General features: G+C 45.4%; 2 protein-coding genes, 1 non-coding gene and 1 pseudogene across 3 annotated transcripts; 1 reads left to right on the forward strand and 3 right to left on the reverse strand.

Moving 5' to 3' along the window:
- Positions 1–457: 457 nt before the first annotated feature.
- On the reverse strand, positions 458–3,276 carry LOC109773069 (receptor-like protein EIX2; annotated as a pseudogene).
- Positions 3,277–4,543: 1,267 nt separating this feature from the next.
- Positions 4,544–4,616, reverse strand: TRNAV-UAC (transfer RNA valine (anticodon UAC)). The gene has a single exon. It is a non-coding gene; the product is annotated as a tRNA-Val (tRNA).
- A 79-nt stretch (positions 4,617–4,695) lies between these two features.
- LOC109773064 (uncharacterized) lies at positions 4,696–5,606 on the reverse strand. Its single transcript, XM_020331767.3, has 2 exons — positions 5,227–5,606; positions 4,696–5,132 (listed from the first exon to the last, which is right to left on the reverse strand). Exons 1-2 carry the CDS (start codon positions 5,423–5,425, stop codon positions 4,942–4,944), a joined length of 390 nt encoding a protein of 129 aa, XP_020187356.2. The 5' UTR covers positions 5,426–5,606; the 3' UTR covers positions 4,696–4,941.
- Positions 5,607–11,484: 5,878 nt separating this feature from the next.
- On the forward strand, positions 11,485–12,981 carry LOC109773063 (pathogen-related protein). The gene is made up of 4 exons (XM_020331766.4): positions 11,485–11,842; positions 12,011–12,143; positions 12,217–12,521; positions 12,612–12,981. The coding sequence occupies exons 1-4, from the start codon at positions 11,708–11,710 to the stop codon at positions 12,741–12,743; spliced, it is 705 nt and encodes a 234-aa protein (XP_020187355.1). The 5' UTR covers positions 11,485–11,707; the 3' UTR covers positions 12,744–12,981.
- The last annotated feature ends 14,505 nt before the right edge of the window (positions 12,982–27,486 follow it).

Raw genomic sequence — 27,486 nt, forward strand, 5'->3', positions numbered from 1 at the left:
CAATTTTTTTTCTAAAAATTTAAGTTGTAGTTATCACGATTTAATACACATTGTCTGAATTTCAATTTGAACTTAAACGCGAGATTGCAGGTTATATATACACAGACCAGTTACTATAGAGTTGCATTTTTCTTCTCCGCGCCTCCGCCCCCTAGTAACACCTAGGCTGCCTAGTTACAAACTGAATCAGCATAGAATACTAATCCTATAAGGTAACTATTTCATGCACTAGCTGGACCCGTATACGTACATGTAATCCGATTGGACGTTAGGTTTACTTCCAACATACACTAGACCAATGGCGGAGCTTGATGAAGATTCTTGAGGGGGCTAATCAGAGTTCAGGGGGCGAAGAAGATAAGCTATGCATGAACTCTTAGAAATAATTGGTATTCAAACCTAATAATTAGGGGTATTATTTCTAGAGTAGGGGGGCAATGGCCCCCTTTGCCCCCCATGAAGCTCCGCCTGCACTGGACGGTGTAGTATTACCATTGGTTGCGGTTAAACCCGCTCAATCTGTTGTTGTCGTGGCCTTCCACATCATCCTTGCCCAATTCACAACCACAAACACATATATTTCATCACAGACCTCGTCGAAGAGCTGGAAATAGGAGATTCTCCATGTTTTCTTGAATAGAAGGGAGCAGAACACCACCCAGAGGCCAACCACGAAGCCCATGCTTAGTCCAAAGTAGAAGGGGATCATCTCGGATCCTTCTCTGCTTGTCGTGGAGGGGCTTTCCGCTGTATGGTTTCCCGAGCAGCTCTTCCGAAGAGGAAGCCCGCAGAGGTCGTCGGGATTGATTGTGTCGAGCTGGTGCCCTGACGGTATCCTTCCTGATAGATTAATGTAGGACAAGTTCAAATAGCTTAGAAATGTTAGATCAGATATGCTTGAAGGGATTTCACCAGAGAGTTGGTTGTTGGAGAGATCAAGTGATTCCAGTGAGTGCATTGAGCCAATGCTCTCTGGGATTTTTCCACCCAAGTGGTTTAGAGACAGATTCATGCTCACTAAACCTGATGCAGGACCTACGCTTTTGGGGATATCTCCAGTTAAATGATTGCAGGACAAATCAAGACTCACCATGTATATGATTGGACCAATATATTCATGCCCTTGCCCTTTTGTGACTACAAATATGCTCTTAATGAAATAAAACCCATGTCCACCAGCATCTTGGGGGTTATCTACACCATCATAATCATCTACTATAGCCATGCCGCTGGAAATGATGGAAGGGTTATCCAGAGTTGGTATTTTTGTGGTTTTGGCTACACCATCCATGTTTAGCAGGGACTGAGGTATACTAACTAAGAAATTGTTGTGTGCTAGGTTCAAATATTGGAGATAACGAAGTTCACTAAGCTGGGAAGCTACATATCCAGAAAACATGTTGGACCTAAGGCGCAGATATTTCAGTTGTGGTAATTTTTGCCCAATCCATGTTGGTATACTTCTAAAAAACTTATTTTGCCCAAGATCAATAAAAGTTAGTCCCGGGCAATTCTGTAATAACAAAGAGAATTCATCCAAGAGGTTGTTGTTGGCAAGCCTCAAAGTTCCAATTGACATAGACAATTGCATGTGAGAGCTTGAATCACTTTCTGGAGAGGCTGTGTTAAGTGGGACCATCCTTGATCCTGATGCTACATTTTCTAAACATCGCGGGAACTGGCTTGTTATCATATTCTTTCCAATATCAAGAAAATTAAGGAACTTCATTTGGCATAATGATGATGGGATAGTGCCTGAGAAGTGGTTGTTAGAAAGAAACAAACTAAATATGGCCATCCGAAATTCAAAAATAATGGTAGAGGCCTTGACAGAGAGTTTCTTGAGACATCTAAAAAATCTATATGCTGAGGTAGCTGTTGTACTAAACCTGTGAACTGATTCGAGCTTAGATCTAAGACAACAGTTTTCATTTGTCCAATAGTAGCTGGTAACGTGCCACTGATGTTATTGCTAGATAGGTCCAAAATTCCAGCCTATGCAAATACAGTCCAAAACCAATCAGGCATGGCATCGGCTATGCCACCATCAAACATAAAAAGGAAGGAGATACTCTCCTGGGATTTGAGCCACTGAGGAAACTCTGACCCAGGACGGCATGATGTCAATCCTAGTGACTGTAATCTGAACGGAGGGACCCAATCATAGTTCAGCCCCATGGTAACAAAATTTGCATACAAGTGCAATCCCTGCAACTTTGTTAGCTTGGAAAATTGATCTTTAGTGACGAGCCCATCCAGCTCGGAAAATAAAACATAACGCCAGCAAGTGTTCAGGGGGCCCTTGCCCCCCCTCCCCAAGTACTTCAACATGTTATATTTATCCAAATATTCTCAGGCTACAAAGGCTATTCCCTTCAGATAGTTACTATTTAGCTGAAGGACTTCAAGTGAGCTCAAGTTTCCCAACTGTGCAGGAAACATGCCATATATACTGTTGCGCTCAAGGTTGAGATATTTGAGGCTGGTCGTGCCACATGCCCAGTTAATAGTGCCGAACTGCATTTGAATTGAATTGGAAGAGATGTCGACTATCTTGAGCCTGGTGAGATTGGACCGGGGCACAAAGTGGGCCTTGTTATTAAGCGAACATGATGATAGCCTGAGGATCTCAAGAGAGGCCAGCATGTTCACTGTGTCAACCCACCCTATCACGGCACTGAGGTTCACATAGCTCATGTCAAGATGCTTGAGCAAAGAGAGTTGTGCCAACCATGAGAGATCGTCTGAGTGCAGATAATAAGATCTCAGATCCAGGTATCACAACCTCGAGAGGTTGCCAAGCTGATGGGGCACCATGCCATTAAAATTCAGGTAAGAGAGGTTGAGGTACTGCAGGTCACGAAGAGACCCTATAAAGTCTGGGAGGTGGCCTTGAAACCCGGCGAGATTATAGTTCCCGCCAAGGTCCAGAAATTGCAGATGTTCCAGGTCTTTTAGAGAAGAGCTTATCTCACCTTTCAGAGAAGACTGGATGTTGTAAGGTGCATGAAGGTCGAGCTCGATGACATGGCCGGTCATGTTGCTGCACCTGATGCCCTCCCACCAAGAGAGGAGGCGCTCTGGGTCGGCCATGATTCCTGCTTTAATGGACAATAGGGCTTCCCTGTCCCTCGTGATGCATCCTCCTTGATCATGCGTCCTCCATATATCTGGCTTGGGCCACCCTGTTGTGGTATCTGTGGGCAGGAGCGCCAAGAATGCAAGTGCAAGCACGGCGGATTTGGATCTGAAATGTGTTTCATTGTTGAACTTCATTGTTAGAGGAGCGATGTGATATGACAAGAGATGTTTTATCGCAGTCAAGACGAAGTGGCCGGAACAAGTTGATTTTTTCAGCATGGTAACATATCGCGGTCAAACCAAATCGATGTTGGAAAGAAGAAGAAAAAGAAAGCATTCAACACTTGGCAGGGTTGGCCACATTTACATGGAGGAAAGAGTATCTGCCGGGTCAAGAATGAAAAGAAAAGAGGATCTAAAAGACGATTTCTTCGCACCGCTCCCGTCCAGTGTTATTATTTCTGTGTCACTAGCGTTGGTGGAGTCAAAAAGGAAAAGAAAAATGATCTAAAGAGACATTTTCTTTTCCCTAGTGCTTCAGTCCAGTTTTATTACTCTGTCATGCACTCATGCTAGAGTCAGTGGAGTGAATGGCTAGCTATTAATCAAGTAATCCCCCCTCCGTTTCTAAATACAAGACTTTTAGATATTTCAATACGGATGTATATAGACGTATTTTAGAGTGTAGATTCACTCATTTAGCTCCCTACATAGTCTGTATTGGAATCTCTAAAAAGGCTTATGTTTAGAAACGGAGGGAGTACAATTTACTAATTTAGTATGTGTATCTGCAGTTTGTAATTCCCACTATCTGAGTAACATGATTCACACTAAAATCAGTTTGTTAACAAAGAGAACAATATCTGATCATCTGCCCCTCCTATGTATCATTGACATGCAGAACAATGGCCATCTGATTGTAATGCCAAGCAAAAAATGAAACATGGTAAAAGACAATAATGCTGCCGTCCAGGATTGAACCCCAGACCCTCAGTACTGATCAAGAAGGTACCAGCGTAATGGACGGAAAGGAGAATGCCTGAGATTCCACGGTCAAGATGGCGCCGAAGAGACAGACAGAGGATCGGATCACACTGAAGCTAGTGGGGCCGGGGACGCCTAAGGCTCGTGTATTTTGAGAAAACACATCTTCGGATCTTTGTCATCCTCTCCTGAGGAACATGATGGTTTTTGCTGTAGTTGCCATGAGAATAGCAGTGGCTGTGTGGTGTTGCCGTGGGGCTTTATTTTCTTCATGAAGAACATGATGATTTTTGCTGTAGGTTGTAATAGATGAAAAGACACAAATTATATACTGTACAGTTAGGTCGTAGATGGAGAGAAAAAAAACTGCTCCTAAGCTATATTATCATTGAGATGCAGAAAAATGCCAGATGATTGGGGCCAAAAAAATAGGAGAAAGAAAATGATGATTGGGGCCAAAAAAATAGGAGAAAGAAAATGCTGCTGCCCAGGATCGAACTGGAGACCTTCAGTGTGTAAGACTGACGTGATAACCACTACACCACAGCAGCTGTCGTGCCGATTTATAATCGACGCTTTAATTGTGCGGTAGTCATTATCATTACGTTCCTAAGCTCTCTGCTCCTTACCGTACGTTATTATTACCCTCCTCTGCTCCATAGGTACCAAAACAACTTTTAGGGCTCATTGAAGCTGCCGGGAGGGAATATCTGTATATGCGCGTACTCGTCGATAATGCATAAATCATAGTATATGACATGCTTTATCCGCAAAACATACAGCTTTGTCACATTATTACTGCCATGACAAGTACGTACATTGTCTAGCTCCAGACCATACATGAAGACATGAAGTTACAACACTGTCTGAACTGGATTAAGAGCAAGTTTGGTTGATCCCGTCAGAGAGATGAAGCGTGCAGCCTTTGGGAGCCATGCAGCAGTTGCACCTCGCCGGGAGCTTCTGTGACCCGGAGGACGGGCAGGTTATGTAGTCGACTTCCAGGCAGTACTGCGGGCAAGCCACGGCTTCCATGCCCTCTTGATTTTGCCCCAGAAGCACAACACCTGAATACACAGTGAAATAAATACTAATAACAAATTCGTTTCAAAGCTTTTGAAAAACTGCCATTAAAACAAGAGTTGGATCTGCTTTGCCTACCAGCGAGGAGGAGAGCGCAAGCGATGTGGAGTCTGGAGGTGGCCATGTCTGTACTCTGCACACGCTCTTGAGGTGGTTCTGAACTCTGATCTGAAACGCTGGGTAAGGTGTTTGCTTCCACTGACATCCTTATATGTAGCCTATGTCCTGAAGAGTACTGCCTTGTACAGTAGTGGGTGGCTACGCTGAAAACCACCATTTTTCGTAGCTTGGAGTCAACTAAAGCAGGCTTGAACCTTGACCAGATTCGTGATGTCTACTTTGTACTATGGATCTAGTGGAACTCTCACCGTAAATCTACCATGAGTGCATTTAATTCTCAACGCGTCTACCGCTATGGCCCTCGTCGCCGGCACTGCTCTAGCCCGCTCTGTTGCCATCGTCGTCGCTGTCGGAGTCACTGGAGCAAAGGTTGATGACCTATGTCATCCCGGCCTTGTACTGCTCGTACTCACAACGGGCATAAAACCGGATACCTAAAGCCCGAATCCTAAAAACCCGAGACCCTAAGCCTGCACCCAAAAAAACAGAACCCGAACCCATAGCTTGAACTCGAAAACCCTGAGCACTAGATCGGGGAACAATTTTAGAACGAAAAAACTAACGCCCACACGCCCACACGCCTCCATCACCACTCATTTTGCCACATATGAACAGATGACATGAGCAGAATTTTTTTTGCTTTTCGGCTTAAAAATGTTTTATCTCCTAATTAAAAAATCAAATTAAAAATCCGTTTTCACCATTAAATCCGTCTCGACGAGATCTTCAAAACTAGACCCCATGTTGATATGTTTCGACGAAATTTTTTTTTTGCCCAAAAGTTGCCATGATGTTTACACTGTAGTTGCCATAGTGCTTAAACTAAAGTTGTCATGTGGCAATTTTAGTTTGTAGAGCATGACAATTTTAGTTTTTTGATGATGGCAATTCCAATACTTTGACCATAAAAATATTTTTTTATGAACCATGGCAATTTTAAGTGCATGTATCATGGCAATTTTGTTTAATGGTGCATGGCAAGTCTAGTTTCTTAATTCTCTGTTTTATAATATGTCAAAATTTACTTTTAAATGTAGAAGAAAATAGTTGAAACATATCATGGCAAATTCAGTGTAAACATTATGGCAATTCATGTGCAATAGACATGGCAATTTTTAATCAAATTTTTTTGTCGAAATACATTGATATGCGATCTAGTTTCGAAGATCTCGTCGCGAGGGATTTAATGGTGAAAACGGATCTTCAATCGGAGTTTCCATTTAAGAGATAAAACATTTTGTAAACTGAAAAAAAAAATCCCACATGCATGCATGCAGTGACATGGCGTAGTCTGTGTGTTATAGAGCGTGTAGGCGGGTTTGGCTTCCACCACACGTGTGGACGTTAGCGTTGTCCTTTTAGAAACCTGCATTTTTTCTGAGAAAATCGGGTAAGAAGCCACGGTACCTGAATTACCCAAATAGCCCGAAATAATTTGGCAGCCCAGTTAAAATTGCCCTGTGGTGCAAACACTGATAAGGCCGAACCCAAAATCAGTGACCACAAAAAGGTCGTGTCCCTGTGCGCGAATGCTATTTCTCGCTTATAATGAGATCGAATGTAGCCTCGCCTCGAGGATTTCGCCTCTACATTCTAACTTGGCCGACATGTTCTTCTCGTTGTCTCGTTCCCTAGCTCAAGGTGTGGATCGTTGTATTGGTTGGTCTGGTTTCCGTTAAATTTTTTTTTTTTGGGGGGGGGGGGGGGGGGTCATTTTCATTTTTCTTTTTGTGTTTTCTTTCAGTTTACTTTGTTTCTTCTTGGCTTTTTTTTGTGGTTTTCTATTTTCTTTCTTTTTCACCACTTGTCTTCGTTCTTTATTGCTTTTCAGTAAAAAAATTTCTTCTTTTTTCTTTGTTTTCTTTGATTTTTTTGTCTATTATTTGGTTTTCATTGGTTGTTTCTTTTCTTTCTTTTATTCTTTATTTTCTTTGTTTTTCTTTTTGTATCTTTCTTGTTCTTCATCGGTTTTCTTCATTTCTTTGTTTTATTCTCGGTTTTCACTATTTTTCATTCTTTTTGTAGTGACTTTCTTTGTTTTCGTCATTTTATTTTTTCTTTTCAATTTTCTTTGTTTCTTTTCGGTTTTCGTTGGTTTTCTTTTGATTATATGAAAAACATGTTGATCATGTAACTTTTAAATGTTAAATGTGCATACAAAAATGTTGATCATGTATACAAGTAAGTAAGAATAGACGTAAAAAAACATGTACTTGTCTAAAAAATAATTTTATGTTAAACATGTATATCAAAATCTTCCTGATGAATGTACATGGTGTGTGAATTTTTTTTATTGGCATTTAGAAAATGTTCCATAAATGAATACTTTAAGACATGTTTGAAATTTTTAAATACATTATCAACATTTTTTATACATGTTCAACAGGTTTTTAAATACATGAACAAATTTTTTTCTTACACATTTTTCCTATACATGACAAACATTTCTTCCATACATATTTAACATTTCTAAATGCATTAATATTTTATTGCCATTTATAAAATTTCATGAATAATTTTTATACAGGTTTAACATTGTTTAAATACATTATCAGCATTTTTATACACTTTTAACAAGTTTTTCTAAATACATCAAAAATTGTTTTCTTTCACATTTCTTTTCATTTTGTAAACATTTTTCTATACATGAAAAACATGTTTTCTACATATTCAACATATTTTAGATGCTTGATTAATATTTTTGAAATGATTAATTAACAATTTCTAAATACATGATAAAAAAATTATACGCATGCTATATTTTTTGTATACATGAGAAACATGTTTCTATACACATTTAACTTCTTCAAATTCTTAATTAACATTTTATCAAATGTTTTAAGTAAAGTGTTTTCTGTAATATATATTTAGAATACTTTTTATGTACAAACAAAATAAAAAATAAAAATATGTAGACAACCCGAATCAATCTTGCACCGCATTGATCGAGGTGAACGGCTCGAGCCACGGTGACTCATGCATGTTTGATGAAGATATCGTGGAGTGCGCCTATTATGCACTTCTTGCGGCCCACTTGTCCCATAAACACGTCGCTGCACGGGCGAGGGTTGTTTCCACCTTGCGTCAGGCGAGACACAGGGTGGCCCGTCCCAGTCCAAGCGTCCGCATCCCCGATCTCCAATGGCCATCGCCCTGCCCCAGCGCCACCGCGGTCGCCACCTCAGCACCACGCCCCCACCACAAAGGTTAAGGGACCTTGGTCTGTCGCCAATCCACCTATGTGTCGTCGTGACGAGCAAGCCATAGGTGGAGGACATCATCCATCCATCGACTCGAATGACCTGAACGCGCCGCCTCACCTCATCTTCCCCGATGGCCGACGCGAGGCCATGAGGCCCACGACGACGATGCCTCCCCAACGTAACACATGCTCCCAACTCATGGCGATCGGCGTCCTCCTCGTTCCATAATCAGTGTCGCCAACACGACGCCAACCACCAAAGCATCAACCAACATAAATCTCTCCCTCCTCTACTCCTCTGTTGCCGACTGAGAAGTGCCAGAGGGGGCAACCTAACGAGTGATGCACATTGTTTTTCTTATGTTCCCGACTTTCTGGGAGACAACCCGGTGAGTGATGCATAACTGCTATTCCCTACTTCATGTTTAGTGTGAACTTTGTATGTGTCATGTTGAATTGATGTTATTGTGGACTTGTAGTCATTTGGTTGTTATGGTGCTAGAAGCCTAGAGTACTGCTAAAATTTTGTTGAAATGCCACTGAAATGTCTATTATGTTGTTGCATTGCTGTTCTTTTACTATCATTTGTTCTTATGCTATTATGTTGCCTAAATGACGCAGAAATGGGTCGAAATGTTGTAGAAATGCTGCAGAAATGTTGTGCAAACTTGACCTGTTGATGTCAATGTTCTTCACTATTTTTGTAAATCGGGTAGTGTTTCGGGATTACCCGAACTCACCCAAAATTCTAGGTACCCAAATTGTCAGGTAGTAAATTTCCTGGTCAAATTTTGGGTGTTGATTTTGAAAACGTAAAATATTTTGTACCCAAATTACCCGACCCAAATTTTGGGTAAACCCAAATGCCCAACGCGAGCTCGTACAGCCGACGACTCGGGTACAGGCGGCGGAGCTCCGCCATGTATTCCTCGTCGGCTTGCTCCGCCTCGAGGCACTCGCGGGACCCCGGTCTTCCCGCATCTCCCGGGCGGTGCCCACCCGGGGGTCGACCACCAACCGCAGCAGATCATCATCGAAGTTACACCGGGTGTTGCGGCCATGGAGGCATACCGGGATTATGTCGTATTCCCGCGTCGCATGCACCGCCAAAGGGGAAGATCCAATCCGAGCTCGTCGCTGTCACTGTTGGTGATTTCCCTGACCCACGTCCCCCACCGACGCCGCTGCACGCCAAGGTATTTCCTCTGCATCTTTGGCGGAGGCGGTGGGAGGTCGGGTGGAGGAAGTGTCGTCACGGACATGACCTCACGACTGCGTGTGGCGGTGCGGATCCGCGCTAGGATGGGCGATAGGGAGCGGCAGCGGCTGGATCTGGCCATTGTCTGAGGCGGTACTGTGCCAAAGTGGATGAGGTGGGGGTAGGGGAATGCCGACAAAGCTTGAACGGCGTCGGAATGGAAGATGAGGAGAGGTGGGAGTGTGGGGATTTGTACTCTCTGTAGGTGCGCGGCGGAGTATACTTAAGAGTCCGGAGTAAAAAATATCCTCCACTGAATGTTTTAGGAGTTTGATTAGGTGTCGGTTAGTGGAGGAAAACCAAATTTATCCTTATCTAACGGGTTACTGGGGATCGGTTAGAGATGTTCTGAGCACCATGCATGGCCCATTAGCCTAAACTCAGCCTGAGGATGAAACAAACAAGCAAATCTAGCTATTATCTATCTTCTACCTCTATAAAAGCACCACATGGGCAAACATAGAACATCTTAGGTATCTATCCTTATCCACGTGATCTAACGGTCGAAAGCCTTCCAATGGTGAGCATGAACCGTGTTAAGCGCCTTGACAAAACACTAATCTCACTAATCAATCCCCAATCCTTATAGCACTAAGATATATAAGATGGTCAAGGTAAACTTTTAATTTTATAATACTTTGTTTGTTCCTGCCATGCTTGAATTTAAATGTCGCAAATATATTTGATAATATAGGAATGGTTTGATTTTTTCGTGGAGAGGTAAAATTATTGGCACATATAGCAATCACCAAAAACAAGATATCTCACTCTCTTTTAGCATTGCATGTGCTCCTAGTTTACATAAATTTTGAAAAATAAAATAATAGACGACTATGCTTTCCAGTGCGATTGGACTCACTTGTAAATATTCAAGAAACTGAAAGACGGCACAACTATTTGCCGCACTTCTTTACTCATGGCATTTTTTATTAGATAACTAAAATCTATGATGCTCTATTGTTTTGTTTTTATTCACAAAAATGATCCATTGTTACTAGGCGTATGATGAGAAACATACCACCGAGCGTGCTTAGAAAGTTGACGACATGTATATCAGTGTATGATCTATTATTTCAGTTCAAATGAACCATTAAAAGTTTTTATTAGCTCTACACATGAATAATTTTACAAAATGGTAGAAATGCCACAACTTGGACTTCCGTCCCGTGTTGCTCCCATTTTAACAATATGGACTCAGAATTAGATTCAAATATTTTCCAATAATCTTTTCTCAAGTTACAAAAAATAAATGTACAAATCTGGCAAACAAATATACATACAAAATTCATGTATCCAGATACATCTGTTTCAGCGATAGCTAATATGATCCAGATACATCCCATTTTAACAATATGGACTCAGAGTGACATATTTTTTTGATGGTTATGAATTAAAAACTCAAGCAAATGGTATATTTTGCTATAAAAAGTTATAGTGGCCTTCATGTATTGTTTTCCAACAGAACTGTTGTATATTCAGATGAGTCATATCTTTATCTGGAAGGAAAATTATATCGGCTCAAGATGTTGCCCGTTCACGTGGCCTCACGTTAGCGCCACAGGCGGTGACTAGGCTCTGGCAGTGACCACATGCATGGTGGCAATCTGCAAAGATCCGAACACGCCATAGTCAGATTCCAAACTCTACTAGCGACTAGCGACAGAAACAAAACGCCTGCTTGTATGATTGCGCTAACACTTTTAACTTCACCGAGACTATATAGCTTTATAAAAAAACTAAAAAACTAAACTGCAAAGGGTGACGGGTGGCATAGCATGAGTGGAAGAATCTCACCGCTGCAGAGACGGGTCATGGATTGGGTCTGTGGGTACCATATACTCTACTAGTCTTTTTTCCATGCAGTGACGTGTGCGATGATGTGGTTGATCTTGTTCTACATCTGATTTTTCCTACAAGTAGGGAATCAACCACACACCACTCTTGGTTGAATCGAGTCGACTGGAAGGCTGCTGTTAGCCATGGCCTCTGCTGAAGGAGGAGACAAATACCGGTCGTTCCTGCACGGCGACGGCGAGAAGAACACCGTGTGGAGGCATGGAGCCCCTCCCAACTACGACCTCGTGAACAAGCTCTTCGAGGAAGAGCGGACCAAGGTACGTACTAAACCTGTCCACGGTCGAATGCTTCCTTCCGTGGTGTGCACAGATTAGTAGCTTGAACTGCCGAAACGTCTTACATTAGTGATCAGATGTAGTAGCTTAGTAAAAAGTTCTTCATCTTGGAAGTTAAATTTGTTCACATGCATGGCTTGGGTGCAACAGGAATGGGCCGAGGGATCTCTGGAAGAGAAGGTGCAGCGGCTGCTCAAGACCTGGGAGATGGAGTTGGTCCACAAGGTGCGGCCCGAGGACCAGAAGAGCGTCCACCCCAAGAACTACTCCGCCACCACCAACGGTACAAAAACCACACCTCAACACATACAATCGAACTATCGACCGGCATGAAACAAAACAAAACTTTGTTGCAGGGCTGAAGCCTCTGACGCGGGAGGAGGTGATGGCCATGGGCGGCTACAACGCGTTCCTGGCGACCACGCTGCCGCCGGAGCACCGCATCTACGACCCGGACGCGGAGTCGGTCGAGTCGGCCACGTCCACGTTCCTCACGGCGTTTCCCCGGGGCTTCGCCATCGAGGTGCTGGACGTGTACAGCGGCCCGCCCAATCCCAGGATCGCCTTCAAGTTCCGGCACTGGGGCTACATGGAGGGCCCCTTCAAGGGCCACCCTCCGCACGGCCGCCGCGTCGAGTTCTTCGGCGTCTGTGTCTTCCACGTGAGTTGATTTGATTGGCAGTAATTAATTCATGGTGGTATATTTGCTCTTCGAATGTTTAAGTGGCCTGCAACACTGTGATGATGATAGGTTGATGAGGGCACCAAGGTGGAGAAGGCGGAGTTCTTCTACGAGCGCGGCAACTTCCTCGCAAGCTTCTTGAGTGCGCCAGCTTCTGCTGCTGCATCGGCTTCAGGTTGCCCTGTGATGAGAGGAGACTGAAGCGCGAAGGAATTGGCGAAACGTGCGACTTGTTTCGTCTCCAGAATTTCGGATTTGGCTAAATTCCTTGTAATGGCAAGAAATATTTAAATAAATAAAATATTATTTCAACCCATCGACTATATTATCAGTGTTTTTTTAGCTTTACTGATATCTGACTTCTAGTTTAATTTCAAATGGGCGATGCTAGGCGTGTCCGATTGGCCCAACTGTAGTTGTTGATCCCTATCTCACCTTATCATCTTTTCACCACTTCGTCCCACTACGAGTCTTCCTCTCATCCTTCTCTCGCGTCGCTCGCCACCTTGCGCCCTCCCACACCTTGCCGTCGCGCTCGCCGCATCCCCCACACCCGCTGATGAGCTTATAGCTCCCTCCCCCCCCCCCCCCTCGAATCATTTCCTCCCTTCGCATCTCATCACCTGCCCTTGTTGTTTCCCGCGTGGCAAAATTTTGTGTTTTGACCCTTTTCTGAAAATTAATCAAGATCTGACCCAAGTTTGCAAAAAATTCGGAATCTGACCCTTTTGCTACCGCCAGGGGTGCATGACAGTAGGGTGTAATAGCCTACCGTCAGGGACCTTAACGGTAGAAAACATCCCTACTGCCAAACAGGCTGGCGGTAGCCCTGTACAACCCTACCACAAGGTGCCTGGCGGTAGGCGCGAGCACGCACTGTGTTTCATACTTAGAAGAAATTTGCAGTAGGGCATGCAACCCTACCGCCAGGCATCTTGGCGGTAGGCTGTTATAACCTACCGCCATGGACCCTGGCGGTAAGAAAAAGGTCAGATCCCGAAATTTTAAAAGGCAGGGTCAAATCTCGATCAAGTTTTGTAAAAAGGTCAAAACACGAAAATTCGCCTCCCAGCGCCGCCCCTCGTCCACTACTAGGGAAAAGGCTACTGGTAGCGCTAGAAAACTGGCTAGTAGTAGCGCGGACCCGCGCTACTACTATCGCGCTATAGCTAAAAGTTAGTAGTAGCGCGGATAAACCCACGCTACTACTAGTAGTAGCGCGCGGTTTTTTCCCATGCTACTACTAACTACTCCCTCCGTTCCTAAATACTTGTCTTTCTAGGCATTTTAAATGACTATCACATATGGATGTATGTAGACATATTTTAAGTGTAGATTCATTCATTTTACTCCGTATGTAGTCACTTGTTGAAATGCCTAGAAAGACAAGTATTTAGGAACGGAGGGAGTAATTACAAATTAAAAAAATAAAATCCCCAAATTCCATTTTATGCATTACACATCATTACACATCATTACAAATCCAAGATTTATTGTAAACCAGGAGCATTAGAGCATATCCAGACACCTACAGTTCTTACCAAGTCACTTATTTCCCAACTAGTGCAAACACAGTTACAAGCAAACCAAAATGCATAGAAAGACCAAACATTGGCATCCTATATATCTTCCACAATGATCTGCTCCCGCTGCGCGTTTTCACGATAAGCAAATCTGCAGGAAAAAAAGTCACCGCACCTGCGTTCGCGTTCGGCTTCGCATTATCCTCCCTCCTTCACTTGAACGGCGCACTGCATTTGTAAATGGATAGTCAGCTGCACATCAACAACCAGCAAACTTCATTACAAATCCAAGGTTGTCGACAAACAATAAGCCATGGATAGAATAAAACAAATCTAAACAAATAGCATATATACTACCAATTGCCGTGCCTGAACTGGCAGTAATATGGTATGAAAAAGAATTAGATAGTACTCCAATACATCAGATTATACTAGCAAATGTGCCCATGCGTTGCAACGGGAGAAAACAAACACTGCACGCCTCTAAACATGACTCCCAACCTCACACACATAGGTCTATGTCCTCTGCTTCAACATGTCACCCCACCGTGTCCTTGCTTTATATAAGCGATAAGTAAAAACATATTATCAACAAAATTCTCACAACGTGTAGAAATTGAAAAGATTACGAAGATAATTAATAATTGATTGCTACCAATTATAGTTCACTTCAAAATAAAAGAATCAATTGAGTACGAAGAAATTTATCTTAGAAAATTAGGTAAACAGTGGTGCTGTGATCTACCAAAATGATTAAAAAAATAAGCATTAACATATTCTAAGAATTCAAAAAGGAATTCTTCCAAACACACATGCTTTACTAATTAATTTTTTCCGCAAAATTGTTTATTTTGTGGCAACGGGAGCTCCAACGCTCTAGAAGAGGCACATGATTGAGGAACCTCTAGAATAACATACCCAGGTAAGACCACACGCATGTCTCGAGATTGAGTCAATCTTGACGCTCATGTTTATAATATAAATTTGAATCATTTATTCTTTCTAATTAGTTATTAGTACAAAAACAACCGCTAGCCTTCGATCCTTTGATCGTTGAAACTAATAGTTTGTATAGTTAGATGAAAGATCAATGATAATCTCCTCCAACCCTCTCCGTCCCAAATGTACACTTTCGTGCCAACTATTGCTAAAGGAATATCTAGGCATTCAAGGAAGAAAGAAGTACTCGAATGTTAGTATGTACCAGCACCATATAGAGTCCAACAACGCATCAATATTCTGGTATTAGAACTTTGTATAATATTCAATCAAGTGTGTCCACTAGTAGAAAACATGGCTTTGGTTCGGGCCTGGCTAGCCCATTAGTCCCGGTTCTGTCACGAACCGGGACCCATGGGGGGCATACGTCCCGGTTCGTACGCCCAGGGGGGCGCCCAGGCCTCGGGAGGCATTTGTCCCGGTTCGTGTGGACCCATTGGTCCCGGTTCTAGGCACGAACCGGGCCCAACGGTCCTTGCTCCTGGCCCACAGCCATTGGTCCCGGTTCGTGCCTAGAACCGGCACAGAAGGGGGGCCTTTAGTCCCGGTTCCAGCCACGAACCGGGACCAATGAGTTGCCTATATATACCCCATCGTCGCGGCAGAGCACTCCACAGAGTGCTCTGTTTTTTCTGGCCGACGAGGGGAGAGCTTTGTGGTGCTCTAGCTCACCTCCTATGCACATGAGGTGTTCGATGAAATGCCCGAGCCACACTAGTTAAGCTTTCTCCTCTCGAAGCTCGACCTCCAAGCTCCATTTCCCCCGAGATTTGTCTAGGTTTAGCGGTCCGTCACGTCCCGTCCCCGTCTTCACCGCCGTCGATCGCCCACGCCAATCTCGTTGCCGGCACCACCGTGGTGAGCCTCTTGTTCTTATCTTCTTTCTGAAAGAAAAAAATACTTACTTTAAATAGATACTTGTCTAATTTTCTTACTTTTATTATTGCTTGTTATTATATAATGCGATGGTTTTGGTATCTGCCCCCGTCGGCCCTCGTCCTGTCTATGATTCGGATGTGGTATATATTATCTTTTATTACTATTTGGTTCATTTATTGTTTATGATAATTATGCCGACCAACGTGACATAGATTTTATTTATCTAGGAGGTATGTGAACCGGAAATTCCAACCCACCCTATTGTCGAGAGGTTAAATTTAGTTGAAGAAGAAAACAATTACTTGAAGGAAAAAAAAATTGAGCGGGAGAAGATGATATTGGAGTTGCATGTTGTGGATGTCGTCGATGATCACACGATCAAGATGGATGCAATGCGCTTGAAGATTAGAAAGATTAGAAAATATGCCATTCATGCCGAGGCTTGGTATCATTATGCCGTTGGATCAATTGTTACCTTGCTTGCGATTATGATCGCATTTGTTGTTGCATTGAAATGTTTTACATAGTTTCAATGTATGGTTTAATTAGATGCTCTGGAGAGTTATATGTTGTTCAATGAGAACTATGTATGTACTTTGGTTTTAATATGTGATGATGAACTTCTATTAATTTGGTCACTTATCTATCCATTATGTTCTGTAATGGTTTTTGACACACTTAATTATATATAATGCACGCAGATGAACCGACAATGGATGTACGGTAACAGACACACCTCCGAGTACATTAAGGGCGTGCATAATTTTCTCGAAGTGGCTGAGGCAAACAAGCAGAATGGTTTTATGTGCTGTCCATGCCCTAGCTGTGGGAATACGAGGTCTTACTCTGACTCGAAAACCCTTCACACCCACCTGCTTTATAAGGGTTTCATGCCACACTATAATGTTTGGACCAAGCACGGAGAAATAGGGGTTATGATGGAAGACAGGGAAGAAGAAGAGGATGATGACTACTATGTGCCCCCTGAATACGGTGATGCTGCAACGGGGGAAGCTGCAACGGGGGAAGCTGCTGAAGATCAAGAGGAATCAGACGATGTGCCCGATGATGATGATCTCCGCCGGGTCATTGTTGATGCAAGGACACAGTGCGAAAGTGATAAGGAGAAGATAAAGTTCGATCGCATGTTAGAGGATCACAAAAAAGGGTTGTACCCCAATTGCGAAGATGGCAATACAAAGCTCGGTGCCGTACTGGAATTGCTGCAGCGGAAGGCAGAGAATGCTGTGCCTGACAAAGGATTTGAGAAGCTACTAAAAATATTGAAGAAGAAGCTTCCAAAGGATAATGAATTGCCCGACAGTACGTAAGCAACAAAGAAGGTCGTATGCCCTCTAGGATTGGAGGTGCAGAAGATACATGCATGCCCTAATGACTGCATCCTCTACCGCGGTGCGTACGAGGATTTGAACGCATGCCCGGTATGCGGTGCATTGCGGTATAAGATCAGACGAGATGACCCTGGTGATGTTGATGGCGAGCCCCCCAGGAAGAGGGTTCCTGCGAAGGTGATGTGGTATGCTCCTATAATACCACGGTTGAAACGTCTGTTCATGAACGAAGAGCATGCCAAGTTGTTGCGATGGCACAGAGAGGACCGTAAGAAAGACGGGAAGTTGAGAGCACCCTAATGACGGGTCGCAGTGGAGAAAAATCGAGAGAAATTACTGGGATGAGTTTGGAGACCCAAGGAACGTATGGTTTGGTTTAAGCGCGGATGGCATTAATCCTTTCGGGGAGCAGAGCAGCAATCACAACACCTGGCCCGTGACTCTATGTATGTATAACCTTCCTCCTTGGATGTGCATGAAGAGGAAGTTCATTATGATGCTAGTTCTCATCCAAGGCCCTAACCAACCCGGCAACGACATTGATGTGTACCTAAGGCCATTAGTTGAAGAACTTTTACAGTTGTGGAATGGAAACGGTGTACATGTGTGGGATGAGCACAAACAGGAGGAATTTAACCTGCACGTGTTGCTGTTTGTAACCATCAACGATTGGCCCGCTCTCAGTAACCTTTCAGGACAGACAAACAAGCGATACCACGCATGCACGCATTGTTTAACTGACACCGAAAGTATATACCTGGACAAATGCAGGAAGAATGTGTACCTGGGCCATCGTCGATTTCTTCCAACCAACCATCAATGTCGAAAGAAAGGCAAGCATTTCAAAGGCGAGGCAGATCACCGAAAGAAGCCCGCCATGCGTACCGGTGATCACGTAATTGCTATGGTCAATGATTTACACGTAATCTTTGGAAAGGGTCCCGGCGGGCTATCTGTTCTGAATGATGCAGAGGGACGCGCACCCATGTGGAAGAAGAAATCTATATTTTGGGACCTACCCTACTGGAAAGACCTAGAGGTCCGCTCTTCAATCGATGTGATGCACGTGACGAAGAACCTTTGCGTGAACCTGCTAGGCTTCTTGGGCGTGTATGGGAAGACAAAAGATACACCGGAGGCACGGGAGGACCTGCAACGTTTGCACGAAAAAGACGGCATGCCTCCAAAGCAGTATGAAGGTCCTGCCAGCTACGCTCTTACCAAAGAAGAGAAGGAAATCTTCTTTGAATGCCTGCTTAGTATGAAGGTCCCGTCTGGCTTCTCGTCGAATATAAAGGGAATAATAAATATGCCAGAGAAAAAGTTTTAGCACCTAAAGTCTCATGACAGCCACGTGATTATGATGCAACTTCTTCCGGTTACATTGAGGGGGCTTCTACCGGAAAACGTCCGATTAGCCATTGTGAAGCTATGTGCATTCCTCAATGCAATCTCTCAGAAGGTGATCGATCCAGAAATCATACCAAGGCTAAGGAGTGATTTTGCGCAATGTCTTGTCAGTTTCAAGCTGGTGTTCCCACCATCCTTGTTCAATATCATGACGCACGTCCTAGTTCATCTAGTCAACGAGATTGTCATTCTGGGCCCCATATTTCTACACAATATGTTCCCCTTGGAGAGGTTCATGGGAGTCCTAAAGAAATATGTCTGTAACCGCGCTAGGCCAGAAGGAAGCATCTCCATGGGCCATCAAACAGAGGATGTCATTGGATTTTGTGTTGACTTCATTCCTGGCCTTAAGAAGATTGGTCTCCCTAAATCGCGGTATGAGGGGAGAATGACTGGAAAAGGCACGCTTGGAGGGGACTCAGTAATATGCAGGGACGGGCATTCTTGGTCTCAAGCACACTACACAGTTCTACAGAACTCTACATTGGTGACCCCGTATGTCGATGAACACAAGAACAGTCTGCGCTCCAAACACCCGGAGCAGTGTGACGACTGGATTACATATGAACACATCAGGACTTTCGGCAGTTGGTTGGAAACATGTCTCAGAGGTGACATCACTGTTTGTGATGAGCTGTACTCGTTGTCCAGGGGACCATCTTCGACTGTATTGACTTACAAAGGATACGAGATAAATGGGAATACATTTTACACGATCGCCCAAGATCAAAAGAGCACCAACCAAAACATCAGTGTCTGCTTTGATGCAGCAACCAAGAGGGGAAAGGTCGACACATATTATGGTTACATAGTGGACATATGGGAACTTGACTACGGACATGATTTCAAAGTCCCTTTGTTTAATTGCAAATAGGTCAATCTGTCAGGAGGCGGGGTACAGGTAGACCCACAGTACGAATGACAACAGTGGATCTGAACAATCTTGGGTACACAGACGAACCGTTCGTCCTAGCCAATGATGTGGCGCAGGTTTTCTATGTGAAGGACATGTCTACCAAACCAAGAAAAAGAAAAGATAAGCAAGCGAACACATCATACGATGAGCCAAAGCACCACATAGTTCTTTCAGGAAAAAGAGGCATCGTGGGAGTGGAGGGCAAGACAGACATGTCCGAAGATTATGAAAAGTTTCATGAAATTCCTCCCTTCAAAGTCAAGGCTGACCCAAGCACCCTGATAAACGATGAAGATTATCCATGGTTACGGCGCAATAAGCAAATGACACAAGCGAAGAAAAAGTGAAGACTTTCTCTCCACAACTATTATGATGATGCCTTTGATCTAGAATATCCATGTAACAGACGAGTTTCCGTATGAAACTCTGATACTTCGAAAGAGATTGTCCGTTTTGTACACGAAGTGCATCCAGTTTTTTTCGTAACCCTCTCAACTTTTTAGCATATGCTATGTGGGTGAAATGATGATACCATGCCAACTTTCAACCTTTTCAGAGTTCATCTGAAGTGCTTTTCAATTTCAAGGTCATTTAGCTCAAAAAATAAGTAAATGCATGAAAACAACAAATGAAGTCAGAAGGGTTGAAAATTGATGATGTGGCTTTGAATGGTGCATTTTGAACACACAAAAAGTCTGCAGTTCAAATAAGATCAAAAAATGAAATCCCTTTGTAACAGATGAGCGTCCGAAACCCTGATACTTCGAAAGAGATTGTCCGTTTTGTACACGAAGTGCATCCAGTTTTTTCCGTAACCCTCTCAGCTTTTTAGCACATGTTATGTGGGTGAAATGATGATACCATACCAACTTTCAACCTTCAAAGGTTCTTCGGGTGTTTGGAGCGCAGACTGTTCTTGTGTTCATCGACATACGGGGACACCAAGGTAGAGTTCTGTAGAACTGTGTAGTGTGCTTGAGACCAAGAATGCCCGTCCCTGCATATTATTGAGTCTGCTCCTAGCTTGCCTTTTCCAATCAGTCTCCCATCATACCGCGATTTAGAGAGACCTATCTTCTTAAGGCCAGGAATGAAGTCAACACAAAACCCAATGGCATCCTCTGTTTGATGGCCCATGGAGATGCTTCCTTTTGGCCTAGCACGGTTACAGACATATTTCTTTAGGACTCCCATGAACCTCTCAAAGGGGAACATATTGTGTAGAAATATGGGGCCCATAATGACAATCTCGTCGACTAGATGAACTAGGACGTGCGTCATGATATTGAAGAAGGATGGTGGGAACACCAGCTCGAAACTGACAAGACATTGCGCCACATCACTCCTTAGCCCTGGTATGATTTCTGGATCGATCACCTTCTGAGAGATTGCATTGAGGAATGCACATAGCTTCACAATGGCTAATCAGACATTTTCCGGTAGAAGCCCCCTCAATGCAACCGAAAGCAGTTGCGTCATAATCACGTGGCAGTCATGAGACTTTAGGTTCTGGAACTTTTTCTCTGGAATATTTATTATTCCCTTTATAATCGACGAGAAGCCAGTCGGGACCTTCATACTGAGCATGCATTCAAAAAAGATTTCCTTCTCTTCTTTGGTAAGAGCGTAGCTGGCAGGACCTTCATACTGCTTTGGAGGCATGCCGTCTTTTTCGTGCAAACGTTGCAGGTCCTCCCGTGCCTCATGTGTATCTTTTGTCTTCCCATACACGCCCAAGAAGCCTAACAGGTTCACGCAAAGGTTCTTCGTCACGTGCATCATGTCGATTAAAGAGCGTACCTCTAGCTCTTTCCAGTAGGGTAGGTCCCAAAATATAGATTTCTTCTTCCACATGGGTGTGCGTCCCTCAGCGTCATTTGGAACAGCTAGTCCGCCGGGAGCCTTTCCAAATATTACGTGTAAATTAGAGACCATAGCAAGTACGTGATCACCGGTACGCATGGCGGGCTTCTTCCGGTGATCTGCCTCGCCTTTGAAATGCTTGCCTTTCTTTCGACATTGATGGTTGGTCGGGAGAAATCGACGATGGCCCAGGTACACATTCTTCCTGCATCTGTCCAGGTATATACTTTCGGTGTCAGCTAAATAGTGCGTGCATGCGTGGTATCCCTTGTTTGTCTGTCCTGAAAGGTTACTGAGAGCGGGCCAATCATTAATGGTCACGAACAGCAACGCCTTTAGGTAAAGTTCTTCCCCCATGTGCTCATCCCACGCACGTACACCTGTTCCATTCCACAGCTGTAAGAGTTCTTCAACTAATGGCCTTAGGTACACATCAATGTCGTTGCCGGGTTGCTTAGGGCCTTGGATGAGAATTGGCATCATAATGAACTTCCGCTTCATGCACATCCAAGGAGGAAGGTTATACATACATAGAGTCACGGGCCAGGTGCTGTGATTGCTGCTCTGCTCCCCGAAAGGATTAATGCCATCCGTGCTTAAAGCAAACCATACGTTCCTTGGGTCACTTGCAAACTCTGCCCAGAACTTTCTCTCGATTTTTCTCCACTGCGACCCGTCAGCGGGTGCTCTCAACTTCCCATCTTTCTTACGGTCCTCACTGTGCCATCGCATCAACTTGACATGCTCATTGTTTCTGAACAACCGTTTCAACCATGGTATTATAGGAGCATACCACATCACCTTCGCAGGAACCCTCTTCCTGCGGGGCTCGCCCTCAACATCACCAGGGTCATCTCGTCTGATCTTATACCGCAATGCACCGCATACCGGGCATGCGTTCAAATCCTTCTACGCACCGCGGTAGAGGATGCAGTCATTAGGGCATGCATGTATCTTCTCCACCTCCAATCCTAGAGGGCATACGACCTTCTTTGCTGCGTACGTACTGTCGGGCAATTCGTTATCCTTTGGAAGCTTCTTCTTCAATATTTTCAGCAGCTTCTCAAATCCTTTGTCAGGCACAGCATTCTCTGCCTTCCACTGCAGCAATTCTAGTACGGTACCGAGCTTTGTGTTGCCAATTTCGCAATTGGGGTACAACCCTTTTTTTGTGATCCTCTAACATGAGATCGAACTTCAGCTTCTCCTTTTCACTTTCGCACTTTTCCCTTGCATCAACAATGACCCGCGGAGATCATCATCGGGCACATCGTCTGGTTCCTCTCGATCTTCAGCTTCCTCTTCATCTTCAGCTTCCCTCGTTGCAGCATCACCGTATTCAGGGGGCACATAGTTGTCATCGTCCTCTTCTTCTTCGCTGTCTTCCATCATAACCCCTATTTCTCCGTGCTTCGTCCAAACATTATAGTGTGGCATGAAACCCTTATAAAGCAGGTGGGTGTGAAGGATTTTCTTTTCAGAGTAAGACCTCGTATTCCCACAATTAGGACATGGACAACACATAAAACCATTCTGCTTGTTTGCCTCAGCCACTTCGAGAAAATTACGCACGCCCTTACTCAGAGGTGTGTCTGTCACCGTACATCCATTGCCGGTTCATCTGCGTGCATTATATATAATTATGTGTGTCAAAAGTAAGAAAATTAGACAAGTATCTATCTAAAGTAAGAGTTTTTTTATTTCAGAAAGAAGATAAGAACAAGAGGCTCACCACGGTGGTGCCTGCGACGAGATCGGCGCGGGCGATCGACGGCGGTGAAGACGAGGATGGGGCATGACGGACCGCTAAACCTAGACAAATCTCGGAAAAAAATGGAGCTCAGAGGTCGAGCTTCGAGAGGAGAAAGCTTAACTAGTGTGGCTCGGGAATTTCATCGAACACCTCACATGCATAAGAGGTGAGCTAGAGCACCCAAATGCCCTTCCTTGCCGGCCAGCAAAAAACAGAGCACTGTGGAGTGCTCTGCTCGCCGGCGATGGGGTATATAGGCAACTCATTTGTCCCGGTTCTTGGCTGGAACTGGGACTAAAGCCCAGCCTTCTGTCCCGGTTCAAACCAAGAACCGGGACCAATGGTTGTGGGCGCTCCCCAAATCCGAGCCACGGCGCGGCGCGGCGCGGCGCGGCGGGCGGCAGAGGAGGAGCGCGCGTGGATGTCCCTCTTGTTCTCATGCTCATACAAGTGGGGAAAGAACCTCCCTTATAAAGAGGTCCAACTCCCTCTAAACTAGCAATGTGGGACTAAACTTTAGTAGTGTCCCTTGCCTTGCACGAATGGGCTAAGTGGGCCTCTAGGATTTATTAGGAATTTCTGAAATTGTTATTGGGCTAGGCCCATAAATAATCTGTGCACGAGCTACCCATTGTAATACCGACCGACGAGTGGCAGGCATCCATGCACCAGTATCGGTCAAGCAAGTCCTTGCAAATACCCTCTGCATCTACCGGCAGAAAAACAGAGCATCTTCACTCCACCCACACGGATTGGATAACAACCATCCAAATGACCGGAGTTGCATGGTCCATAGTCATCAAATTTTCAGCGAACTGCCAAGCATCATGAATAATAGTTCCTCTTGAGACTTCTCCAGCCTTCTGTTTAACAATTATTTGCTGCACAAGTCGGTTAGCGTTACCGAAAAAGGGTTGCCCCCCGCTTTATATTATAAAGCCAACATCACCACATACATCCGAGCAAACCAATACAAACACACCCACCACGACACACAGCACACACCCAAGGCAAGATACAAAGGTGCCGGGCACCGACACACCACTCGGACGACAACCAAGCAAACTAGAGATGAACCAAGAAAAACTACTTGGAGCCACCGAGGAGGGGTGAGACGGACAAAGACGGAGCAAGGACTCCAGGACGGTGCCTCCCAGAAGGGTACGACCACGGATAGCCGCCACCGTCCGATCCGGAGATCTAGCTTTCACCGGAGCCACACGGAGGAGTGGGAGCACCGCGACGGAGCCTTCAAGAAGGATACGACGTCCGTGGACGCCGCCGCCGCCGGCCAGTGCGAGGACTGGGCAAGTGATGGACCCCGGCGATCACACCCTCCGACACCCCCGCTTCGCCCACCACCCGCAGCCAAGCCTCCCATGAAGCCATGGCTACCCACCCGCACCTGAGACGCAGGTTCCGCCCTCGAACTCCACGCCTCCCTCCACTAGGGCCGCCGCCCAACATCCAGGCACCCCCAAGACCATCCAAAGAGGCCAGCTTTGTACCAGAGGGACACCCCCGACCAATGTCCCGCGGCAGACGACCCGCCTTGAGCATCGCCGGAGTGCGACAACCTGCACGTGGCTGGGAAAGGGGGAGGTAAGGGAGCGGACGCATCCGGACCGGCACACCCCTGTGCCAGTGACGGGTGACCCGAGCACGTCGGCGCCACCCATCCCTCCAGCAACCTCCCCACCGGACACACCCCCGTGCCGCCCCATCTCAGCAGCCGTCACAGAACAGCGCAAAGCCACCGTCGCAGACCCGGCCACCGGCGAGGAGGACCCCCAAGGACCGCCACTGACCACCAAGAAAACTCACCGGGGAGCCCATCTGTGCTGCCGCCGTCGTCCAGCCGGCGGGACGCCTGGATCCCGACCAGCACGCCCACTAGCCACCGCTGTTGCGCCTCCACCACCACTAGTCGTGGCCACGGTAGGAGCGGACGCCCGCAGCCCGCGCCGCCTGGGCCCAGATCTGGCCGTCTGTCGCCGCCGGAGCCCACCGCGCACCACCACTGCTGCAGCCCCTTCACGCCGCCGCCCACAGCCCGCGTCTCCGCCGTCGTCTGCTGCCGCCGCGCCGCCACGCCCCGAGCCAACGTCGCACCGCCGCCCGACCCTGAGGCCCGCGCCCGCCAGGCCGAGCAGGGGAAGGAAAGTGCCCCGCCGCCGCCAGCACTAGCCGGGCATTGCCCGCCAGTACGTCGAGGCGGCGGCGAGGGAAGGGAGGTAGGAGGAGTGTCGGTGTCAAAACCGGCGGATCTCGGGTAGGGGTCCCGAGCTGTGTGTCTAGGATCGATGGTAACAGGAGACGAGGGACACAATGTTTACCCAGGTTCCGGCCCTCTCGATGGAGGTAATACCCTACTTCCTGCTTGATTGATCTTGATGATATGAGTATTACAAGAGTTGATCTACCACGAGATCGTAGAGGCTAAACCCTAGAAGCTAGCCTATGATTATGATTGTTGTTCTTTTTCTATCGACTTTCCTGGCCTCGGTTTATATAATGCACCAAAGGCCTAGGATAACAAGAGTCCTATCCGAATACGCCGGTGGGGAGGAGTCCTTGTCTTCATCGCCAAGTCTTGTGGAATCTTCCTTGTATGCGGCAGCTATCCGAACTGGCCCATGAGTATACGGCCATGGGGGTCCTCGGCCCAATCTAACAGATCGGGAGATGACGTGGTGAGTACCCCCTAGTCCAGGACACCGTCAGTAGCCCCCTGAATCGGTCTTCAAGTTAGGGACACTCCTCGATTCTTCCGAACTGTTCTTCATCTTTGGTCGTCGGTCTTGAAACCTGGTTCAACAAATTTTCCCATCATCTGTCTTGAGGATTGCCGAGCTAAATATGACGAGTTTATACGTCGGGTATCCGAGGAGCCCTTTAAGTCTTCGACCTTTATCAATGCCTTGTTATTTTTATGCCACGCCTCGGGTTTGAAGTTGTTCCCGTGCGGCGGTGTCCTCTTGCATCCGAGCCCCAATGCCGGACTGCATTCGAGGTATCCTTTGCAGCCAAGCACCAACGCCGGACTGTGTCCAAGCTCCAACGCCGGACTGTATCCGAGCTCCAACGCCGGACTATATCCGAGGTGTCATAGATCACCTTGGTTCAAAAAAGTTGAAGGAGTTTACCTGAGATTAATGCCGGAAATGCCCTCTATGGAGCCAGCCATTCAAATCCGAGCTTTATGCTGGACTACCTCCAAGGTGGTGCACCACCTCGGGCTTCGGCTGATTGTTTACGGATTTTATTTCTGATGCGCGTAAATTTATTAGCTGTCAACATGTATAACTAGTAGCCCTCAAGGTGTGTGTCGGTCTAAAACCCGAGATGCACCTGAAGGAAAACATGAAACCGCTGATCCTAGAAGCCCCTGAGACTCAGGTCGATGCGCGAAATCGGCCTGAGCATCAACTCCTAGCTCGGTAGCACACGTAGGAATAGAAACGCAGTGTAATATATTAGAGATAATAGTGATCGGCGAACGGGCCCTTGAGAGAGGTGATAACCCACAAGTATAGGGGATCGCAACAGTTTTTGAGGGTAGAGTATTCAACCCAAATTTATTGATTCGACACAAGGGAAGCCAAAGAATATTCCCAAGTATTAGTAGTTGAGTTGTCAATTCAACCACACCTGGATAACTTAGTATCTGCAGCAAAGTATTTAGTAGCAAAGTAATATGATAGTAGTGGTAACGGTAACAAAAGTAACGGTAGCAAAAGTAATATTTTTGGTGTTCTGTAGTGATTGTAACAGTAGCAACGGAAAAGTAAATAAGCGAAGAACAATATATGAAAAGCTCGTAGGCATTGAATCGGTGATGGAGAATTATGCCGGATGCGGTTCATCATGTAACAGTCATAACATAGGGTGACACAGAACTAGCTCCAATTCATCAATGTAATGTAGGCATGCATTCCGAATATAGTCATACGTGCTTATGGAAAAGAACTTGCATGACATCTTTTGTCCTACCCTCCCGTGGCAGCGGGGTCCTAATGGAAACTAAGGGATATTAAGGCCTCCTTTTAATAGAGTACCGGAACAAAGCATTAGCACATAGTGAATACATGAACTCCTCAAACTACGGTCATCACGGGGAGTGGTCCCGATTATTGTCACTTCGGGGTTGCCGGATCATAACACATAGTAGGTGACTATAGACTTGCAAGATAGGATCAAGAACTCACATATATTCATGAAAACATAATAGGTTCAGATCTGAAATCAT

The sequence above is a fragment of the Aegilops tauschii genome, chromosome 1, assembly GCF_002575655.3.
Source record: "Aegilops tauschii subsp. strangulata cultivar AL8/78 chromosome 1, Aet v6.0, whole genome shotgun sequence".
In the NCBI taxonomy this organism is placed as follows: Eukaryota; Viridiplantae; Streptophyta; class Magnoliopsida; order Poales; family Poaceae; genus Aegilops; species Aegilops tauschii.

What these genes read in the sequence shown, in the direction of transcription:
- LOC109773063 (XM_020331766.4), top strand. Translation starts at nt 11,708, where the DNA reads ATGGCCTCTGCTGAAGGAGGAGACAAATACCGGTCGTTCCTGCACGGC. An exon ending in TCGAGGAAGAGCGGACCAAG is followed by an intron (nt 11,843 to 12,010) that starts GTACGTACTAAA and finishes TGGGTGCAACAG; the next exon opens with GAATGGGCCGAGGGATCTCT. An exon ending in TCGGCGTCTGTGTCTTCCAC is followed by an intron (nt 12,522 to 12,611) that starts GTGAGTTGATTT and finishes TGATGATGATAG; the next exon opens with GTTGATGAGGGCACCAAGGT.
- LOC109773064 (XM_020331767.3), bottom strand. Translation starts at nt 5,425, where the DNA reads ATGGTGGTTTTCAGCGTAGCCACCCACTACTGTACAAGGCAGTACTCT. An exon ending in TTGCGCTCTCCTCCTCGCTG is followed by an intron (nt 5,133 to 5,226) that starts GTAGGCAAAGCA and finishes CTGTGTATTCAG; the next exon opens with GTGTTGTGCTTCTGGGGCAA.